Consider the following 9166-nt stretch of genomic DNA (forward strand, 5'->3'; position numbering starts at 1 on the left):
TGGAGACCCAGGATCGAATCCCACGTCGGGCTCCTGGTGCATGGAGCCTGCTTCTCCCTCTGCCTGTGTCTCTGCCTCTCTCTCTGTCTCTCTGTGACTATGACTATCATAAATAAATAAAAAAATATTTAAAAAAAAAAAAAAAAAAAAATAAAGTTAAAATTGTAGAGTTACCGATGGTTAAGGTAAGGAAAGCATGCCTTGTATCATAAAACAGTGCAAGCCATTTCAAACAGCTATCTGTGGCCAGAAGCGACCAGTAGCCCGGGTATGTCTTTAACATGCTTCTAAGCTCTTAAAATATGACCACACGTTTGATAGAAATGTTGGTAAAATCAACCGTTTTCCTCTAATATCACTTTGCAAATCCCTGTGGCTCTGTTCCTCTACGTGTTTAGGGCTGTACTGCCATCTGTGCTCATGAGCGTATTTTGAATAATCATTGATGAATAGTTAAACATTCTCACTGAACATTGTGAGCAAATACTGCTTAGTGTTACTGTTCCTTTTTAGTTTGGAAGTGTGCTAGATCAGCTGAGTGAAACTTCAAAACTGAATAAATTAAGACTACACCCAGAATAGATGTCGCATTTATGTGTAACCTACAAGATCTCAATGCCACGAGAAATTCCAAATTTAATGCACATGTGCAAAGACTAAGAACTGAGACTACTGCTTTTCTAGGAGAGGAATTGCTTTGGAAAATGCCATGATCCGAATGTTTTGCTTTTTTTTAAAGAAAGGTAACTTAGTGTGAAAAATTCAGACTTACAAAAAGAGAGGAAGAGAGATTAATGTGTTTAAGTTAGAGTATCTGAGATTTAGGCAAGACCCCCAGAATTAGGACCATTAGATCAAGATAGCCCTCTTTTATGGAGTATTTACTGCGTACCTAAGTTAACTTTCCCCATTGGTTCAGATGAAAAAGTGAAGCTCCAAAGCCCACATTCTTTACCACATTCTCAACACCGCAGTGGAAATAGATTTCAAGCAATAAATGCTAATTCAATTTTTGTCATTCTAGAAGTACACTTTTTAAAATACGGGTTATTAAAGGTTTTGCCTTGTAGTTCACACTAGGGGGCACTAAGGTTTTATAATCAGCATGTAAGAGCATTGCTCTTTACATTAAGTTACCTTCATAGTTCCCGTGTCTAAGTAGAGTCATATTCTGTAGAAGGAGGGTTAAAATTTGTTTGGTGGCAAAGTTAAAAAGCTTTCACCTCCATTAAAAAGATCAGTTCTTGCTCTCTAGCATCCAAACTAATATGATGAAAGTATCTTCAGTTTAATGCAGTAATTACTTTGCCAAACTCCTTGCCTTGAAGTGAGTCGTCACCTTCAAAGTTTTGTTGTCCTTCAGTAAATCAGCCCTCTAATATGTATTTTAAAAAGAAGGAAAAGTCTAAGAAAGGTTAACATGAATTTGTAGCTAGTGATCTCTCTGGGGTACAGGCAGGGAGGTGGCCAGGGAAGGAACCCACAGAAGACACAGAAGTTAGCTGATGTTTTATTAGCATTTACAACTTTACCATGTTCTCTATATATATCAATACTAAACTTCTAAAACTGGGGTGAGGGAAACATGGAATAAGGCCATATAACTTCCTACAATTCCTTATGCTGCAGTCTAACCACTAAAACGCCTATGAGTTTAGGCTCACCAGGAACTCTCTAGGCCACACAAGTGCACAGAACTTCCTTCCTCTCCCTGGTGCCGTGATCATCACTGATGTCCACACTCAAGCCATCTCTGAGCTGGGGTGGGTAGTGCTTTAAGGAGATCTGAGTAGTCAGTGGCTCGCTATTTATACTGAATGGTTCTAACATAAACAGACTAACTTAAATTAGAAAAAAAAACCTAGAAAAACTTGGGAAGATATGTTTGTGGCAGAGATCATTAACTTGAGAATACCCTGTGGCCTTAAGCATCTGCCTCTATATATTCATGAGCAATTGTTAGAAACCATTTTGAAACTTAGCCTTCTTTAAAATATAGATATGTCCCTTCTTTGAATAGATGTTGGATGTAGTTACCAAGCATGGATTAAAAAAAAATGGATAAAGCCTTTGCTTTTTTTCTATCAGCTGACCCAAATTTATTCCAGGTTAGATTATAAAATCTGTCCCCAGTAGACTAAACCTCTGACTGCTATAGCTGAAGTCTGGTGGTTTTATGCTTGCTTTACAGTGTGAAGGTTCACTTTCTTAGGGAAGAAGCAATGTGTTTATCCTTAGCAGCTGGATGAAAGCACATCTTCATCACAGACGGGTGTGAAACCTGTCCCCTCTGGGGTCCTCATGGATGTCCAGCCCTTGTATGTTAGTGGGGAACAAGCAAAGGAAACAGCTGTTTTGTTCACAAGAGCATTTGACCTGAGTAATGTGTGGTCAGGATTTCCTACCACCCTAGCAAAATGTTGACAGATTGGTAGCTGGCAGAAATGTAATCTGCATAATTATCCTGGCTTAAATAATCTTGTAATAAGAGACCTGACTTTAAAAAAAAAAAAAGAGAGAGAGACCTGACTTTTATGCCCATGATTAAATTTGAATTCTGCAAAAAAGTAAATAAGGTTATCAATTTGTTGTGTAAAGCAAAAAACTTCACAAACAATTCAGACTACTAAAAAGCATCCTGATTGATCTTGAATTGTTTAAGAAATATTTCATGGAATAGATTCAATGGGCAAGTGTGCTTCAGGAGGAAATCATTTTTCTCTAAGTGCTGTCCATCAGTGACTGGGGAACTACTGAAGCAGACAGGGAAACTATAAAAATTCTTTGTGAAGGCAGTTCTGAGTAAGAACAAGAAATCTGAAAAGGACATTTTCAAAGGAGTTGAAACCAGTAGTGAAATTTCATATTCACTTTATTGACGGCTGAAGTTCAGTCTCTGATGCATTTTCCAGCCTTCTCTGATACTGTCGTTCTGAGGCTTTTCTACGGTAGACATCATCTGTGTCAAATAAAAATTTTACTTAGATTTTTAAGAAACAGGAATTAAGGTACTCAGATCTAAGTTAACCAAGTCTAGGTCTGTCAGCTGTTTCTGAATTTCATTGTTTAATTCAACACTAAAATAAACTTCATTTAAAACAAATTTGAGTTAAATGAGGACTATGTTAATGCAGTTCTATACTTTGGTAGCATAGTAAGAGTCTGTCTTCACAGATAGGATCATGTCCTAGCACACTTCTTAGCAATGTTTTAAGACTTCCCTCACTTCCTTCCCCCTGCCCCCCCAAAATGTCTGTTTTTCTCTGAAATCATCCTGAATTGAAGTGCCTCAAAGGCACTTTTTGCTCTGCAGCTCTCTGCTGTTCCCTCTCCCACACTCAGGAACTCAGAGGTGAGGTCAGTTCCCTTGTTGTCAGCCGCAGCTTTTCCACACTGCTAATTCTCCACCCTCTTCCTTCAAGGGCTAATGCCATTTGCCACAGTCTTCTCTGCATGGGCACCTGCTCTCTACTTCCCTTCAGTCACTGAAAACTCAGATATCTAGCCCAGGCTCCTTGACCAGTCCTGTGCCACCTTCCCAGGTGACACCACCTGCCTCCTTGACTTCTCCAGTCAACTTCTGTCATCTACTTGCAGTGTTCTCTGAAGTAATAAATTCATCCTGCTGTGACCATAACTTCTGCTACCTTTCTAACCATTCTGTCTTTGGATCTCCTTTAACTTCTTCCCCAGGCACTTGGCCCCTGAATCCCCCCTCAGCCCCGTCTCGTTCTCTCTCCCCACTCAAACCAGCTGCAATTGCCTCTTATCAATATCAACTGCTTGACACACCTTCAAAACCCCAACTACAGATTAATCCAGCTGCCCTCCTTCTCCATCCCTCTGCTTGCTGTGCACTGTGGGGCCACTTAATGCATTTAACTGGGCCCAAGGTGATGATGCCTGACAAACCTATTTCCTCAGACATGACCCTGACCCTTCTTCACCCACCCTCAGATGGCCATGAACTCTTTCTTCACACAAATCAGTCATCAGTTAAGAAGTCTCCCAGCTAACTTCCAAGGGCTACTCCTATGGCCTTGCTCAGATCCTAACCTCTCCTACCTTCTCAAGAGCCACGTATCTGCAGCCTCTCCCTACTTCCCTTTCCTGACCAGCATCTTTGTATCAAGACTCCCCTAGTGCAGAGCCAAGAGCTGACCTCCCATTTGCATAGTCAGCCTGCCTGAACTTCTGTCTTCTGTGATAAGTCCTCCTGGTTTCTCTCAACTCTCTGGCCACTCCCAGTCACCCTTAAAATCTTGGGATTGGACTCTGATTTTCATCACAATCTGCTTTCAAATGACCCACAAACCCAGATTTGTGGCCCAGATCTGCCTCCTGAGCTTGAGATCTGTGTATCTCCACCTTACTATGTCCAAAAGGGAGTTTGGACTGTCCTGCCAGTGTCGTCCTTCCATCCCCCCAGCTGCACCAACTGTCCTACCAGAAGCCTACGCTCCTCATCTCCTGAGTCCACTCAATCACCAGGCCCTATAAGTACCACCTCCCAGGTGTCTCTCAACTCCACTCACTTCTTGGCATCCCATCTGTCCCTACCAACCAGGCTACAATCTCAGACCTGAATAACCACACAGCCTAAGTATTCTTGCCTCCTCTCCACAAGCCATTCTCCTATATTAATTCACCACAGTTTAAAACCCTTTGATCCTCTGGGTACATCCTTGGTTTTCTAGTCCTCTGTGGCCCTCCCCAGGCACATTTCCAACCACTTCTTCATCCCTTACTATGCTTTCAGCCCCTCACAGTAAACATTGATACTGTGGCCCCATGCCTGCTTTCATCACAAGCATGAGACACTTCCAACTTCATTAATGTTCCCCTCATCTGACCTCAGTGGATCTTCAGGTCCCACCTGACATGGTAACTTCTGGAAGCCTTCCCTGCACCATCTGATCCAACTGAGATTACCCCCACTAGAGTCTACCATTGCTCCACACACACACTTCCCCTCACAGCACAGATCACAGTTAACAGTAACTGTCTTTTTTTTTTTTTTTTTTAGATTTTATTTATTTATTCATGAGAGAGACACAGAGAGAGGGAGAGGCAGGCTCCATGTTGGGAGCCAGATGCATGACTCTATCCCAGGACTCCAGGATCACGCCCTCAGCCAAAGGCAGGCGCTCAACCACTGAGCCAACCAGGGGTCCCTAAAGATTTTATTTTTAAGTAATCTCTACATGCAACATGGGGGTGAAACCTACAACCCTGTGATCAAGAGTTGCATGCTCCAGTACAGTGACTGAGCCTGCCAGGTTATTTTAAAAACATTGTTATGGGGATCCCTGGGTGGCGCAGCGGTTTAGCGCCTGCCTTTGGCCCAGGGCGCGATCCTGGAGACCCGGAATCGAATCCCACGTCGGGCTCCCGGTGCATGGAGTTTGCTTCTCCCTCTGCCTATGTCTCTACCTCTCTATCTGTGTGTGACTATCGTAAATAAATAAAATTTTTTAAAAATTGTTACATTAGTGCCTTCCCAAGATATTCAGTCCTTTTGTTCACCCATCAGGACTTAATGAGCAACCATCAGAGTATATAATGAACAAGGCAGAGACCTATCATAAGGACAGTTACTGTTGGGGATCTCATGAATAAATAAATAAAATCTTTAATAAATAAATAAAATCTTTAAAACAAAAATTTTTTAAGAATGGTTGGCAATTCACAAGTGGTATTTGTTTTTAGATAGGGTAAAGCATAAAGGACCTAGGGGGTAGGAAAGTCTTTCCAGAAGGGGAACTAGCCTGTCCAGGGCTAGTGCTCTGCAAAGCAGTGCCAGGCATTCTTTCCACGGTGCTGGGCCCTCGTGCCATCGATTCTGCCCGGCAAAGACAGGGGTAATTAGGCCGGGCAGACCGGCTCCCTCCAGGGTTTGGACTGAAGACTCCAGAGAGGGCTGGCCAATTACCAGGAGTTGTCATGAATCTTCAGGATCCCACTCCTTTTTAGGTGCTGTGAGCAAGTCTGTTCCTTAGGACCAATGTCACCGGCCCGCAAGGACGAAGGGCAGGCTCCAGAGCGTCCTGCGTGGAGCACGTACCCGCCCCCCCAAAGTGCAGAGAAGGTCTCGGCGTGGACGCCAGCATGCCTTTCTCGCCCCGCTTGCGAGAGACACGGGCCGCGGACGGAACCGTCCTTCCCCTTCTGACCACAGTAAAGGCGGTCTGCAACCTTACAACGTCCCCCAGGAAAACGGGTCCCTAGCCGCCTCCTGCCTTCCTGAAATGAGACAGACGCTGCTGCACCCCCACTTACAGAAGGTTTCCTGGCCCACGCGCAGTTTAATCATGATCCACTCCATCGTTCCTCCCAGGACAAAAAAGAAGGGCAGGAACCTGTAGACGCCGAGCCGCTGCTTGCCGGGCACCCGCTGCAGGACCCGCCTCACCTGGGCCCTGGAAAACATGCCAGACCCGGGGCGTGGAGAGGGAGGGGCACAGCGGGAGCGGGAGCGGGAGCAGAGGGGGCTGCCGGCTACAGCCGAGTCCCGCGACCTGGTTGCGGCGCTGACCCGACCCCGGGCCCCGGCCAGGCCGGCGCGCAGCAGAAGCAGCCCAGCGCCGGGACCGCGACCCCGACCCCGACCCCGAGCCTGGGCGGCTCCACCAATCAGAGTGCCGCGGGGCGCACGGACCTGCCAATCTGAAGGCGGCGGAGGCGCGTGCTCCGTAAGGTGGGGCGCGGCCGGAGAGCTGGCGCAGGCGCCTGGGCTCTGGAGGCGGGGCGGCCCGAGGGGGCGGGGCCTCCCACGTGGCGTCGGCCCGGCCCCACCCCGGCTCCCCCGTGCAAGCTCGCGCTCAGGGTTGGCGGCGGCACCCCCTACTCTGCTACCGCCATCTTTCTTAAAGGCCTGATGGAAGTGGTGGCCGTCTCTGATGGACGAAACGTGACCCGCACTTTACTCTGAAATGCAGTTATGCAAATGCTTTGCATTTATTTCGGGGCCATGACGGGTGACTAGACTTCTAAAAATAACAGAATTTGATAGGCATTGCTGAAAGCTGAACTTTATCATTGTCACGACAAAAGTCCAAGCAATCACCCTGTGACAGACAACCCTGATATTAATAAAAGCTATCCTGTATGGGGCACTTACCGTTGTGCAGGGACTTGCAGGTCCTTTTTAATGCATCACCTCCTAATTCACAATAATCACAGAAGAGCAGAGTGGCTCAAGAGCCCAGGCTTTGTCAAACCACTCCCTTGCTCGAACGGGGGCCTTTCTTTGAGGCTGTGAGGACTTAGAGGTAATACAAATAAAGCACTTAACACAATACTTGGAGCACAGTAACTGATCAATTATCATTAGCTAAGATAGGATGATGATGGTGGTGATAACCAGTTATCGGGGTGCTAACTCTTTACACCTATTCTAGAACCGAGGGACACTCCCCTCTACATCACTCCCTTTTATGGATGGGAAACTAAAAAGTTGAAAGATTGAGCCAGGTGGAAGCAGAGCTCAAACTCCAGAGTCTTCACTCTCTCTGAGTCCCTGTGCTTGTTATAAAGGGTTGTCACCTCATTACCTAAGGCTAAAAAAAAAAAAAAAAAAAAGCAACCAGGGCCTATCTTTGAGAAAGGAGACAGCTATTACACAATCTAAGAACATCAAATGAAAACTTAAAGTCAACAAAAAAGTTTGGTGATGTAAACACAAAATATACAAGAATAGGCTGGAGAAGAGAGAGCAAGCAAGCCTGGCCCCTGGCAAAGGTCACAGTCTGGCCCTGATCGGCCAGGCCAGAGCTGCTTCATGGATCACCTGCCTTCTGGGGCTCACCCAACCCAGCTTCATGCACAGTGCACACACGCTGGCTTGGAGTTCACCTCAGTTTCTCTTGGTGGCTCTAGAAGCCTGTCACTGAGGGGCACCCATCTCCCACTATGAGGAGACCTACTTGTGGACAGGTTCCCAAAGCCTTCCTAGGTCAGTTGGGTCTCCCATGAGCCTACCCTTCTCCCTGCATCCTGCCCCAGCACCTGGCCCAGGATCTGAGCCGCTGCATAGGTTCTCAGCCAAGGTGCAGTGGATGTTCATATACACACGCTTATACCGGGAGGAGCACCCCAAAAAAAGTGTCCAGCTAGGCCAGCTCCCTACCGGCTGGGCCCACCAGTGCTAAAGTCAGCCACCCCCTAATCCCGGCCTAGTACGCATGTGGACTCAGCAAAGAGATGAGGAGAAGAAACACAGGTAGAGAGTGTTTGCAAGCAGAACTGCAACATTTCGATGGAAAGTCTGGACACATTGCTAGAAGAGGCCAGGGCATCTCAAGGCGGGGCTGCTGTGCTGTGCGGGAAAGCGGAGAGTGGGCTCGGTGCGGCCATTTCCTGAGGTCAGAACCAGGCAGGTGCAGGGAACCCCGGGCCCAACGCCCTGCAGGGCGCCGCCCGGTCCTCCGGCTCCCTCGCTCCCCACGGCCCAGGGAGGGAGCGAGGAGGGGCTGCTTCAGGGGGCGTCAGCGGTGCTGCAGGTCGCTGCGGGGCCCAGGGTCTCACCGGCGAGGGCCGGCACCGGGCGGCGCGCGGCAAGGGCTCCTTATCGGCTGGAGTGACTCTGGCGGGCCCTGCTGTGGGGGGACAGGACCCCTGGCGCAGGCCGGGCGGGGCGCCGCGGCGGGGCCGAGGGCAGGAGGACCAGGGCGGAGAGGGGGCAGGAGGACCCGGGGGCCGAGGGCGAGGCAGAGGGCCTGGGGCCGGGGCCGGGGCCGGAGCCGGGGCAGGGGCAGGGGCCGGGGGAGTCCAGGGGCGCCCGCCGCGCCCGGCCCTCCCCTCCCTTCCCCTCCCCTCCCCGGCCCCGGCCGTCCGTAGCCCCAAAGAGGCGGCCGTCCTTAGGCCCCCCGAACTCCCGGAGCGGAGCCCAACGAGCGGCCATCGCCGCCGCGGCCACCGAAGGGGGGCGCAGAGCGCTCCCGGGCCTCGCCGAGACGGGGGAGGGGGCCCGGGGGCCCGCCCCGCCCCGTCCCGGGACCTCCCGCCCCCCGGGCCGAGGCGCGCGCCCATTGGCCGGCCGGGCTCCGCGCGCCTCGCCCATTGGCCGGCCGCCGTGAGGAGCACGCGGCCACCGTGGCGGGCGCGCAGTCGGAGGGCGGCGGACTGGCCGACGGGCGGCGGGCGGCGCGGGCGGCGCGCGGCGGGC

At 49.5% G+C, this 9166-nt stretch overlaps 1 protein-coding gene across 1 annotated transcript; it reads right to left on the reverse strand.

The window, feature by feature from the left end:
* Positions 1-2854: 2854 nt before the first annotated feature.
* On the reverse strand, positions 2855-6622 carry SMIM4 (small integral membrane protein 4). The gene is made up of 2 exons (XM_038566229.1): positions 6280-6622; positions 2855-2959 (listed from the first exon to the last, which is right to left on the reverse strand). Exons 1-2 carry the CDS (start codon positions 6428-6430, stop codon positions 2868-2870), a joined length of 243 nt encoding a protein of 80 aa, XP_038422157.1. The 5' UTR covers positions 6431-6622; the 3' UTR covers positions 2855-2867.
* Between the last annotated feature and the right edge of the window lie 2544 nt (positions 6623-9166).

Source organism: Canis lupus, chromosome 20, assembly GCF_011100685.1.
Source record: "Canis lupus familiaris isolate Mischka breed German Shepherd chromosome 20, alternate assembly UU_Cfam_GSD_1.0, whole genome shotgun sequence".
NCBI lineage: Eukaryota > Metazoa > Chordata > Mammalia > Carnivora > Canidae > Canis > Canis lupus.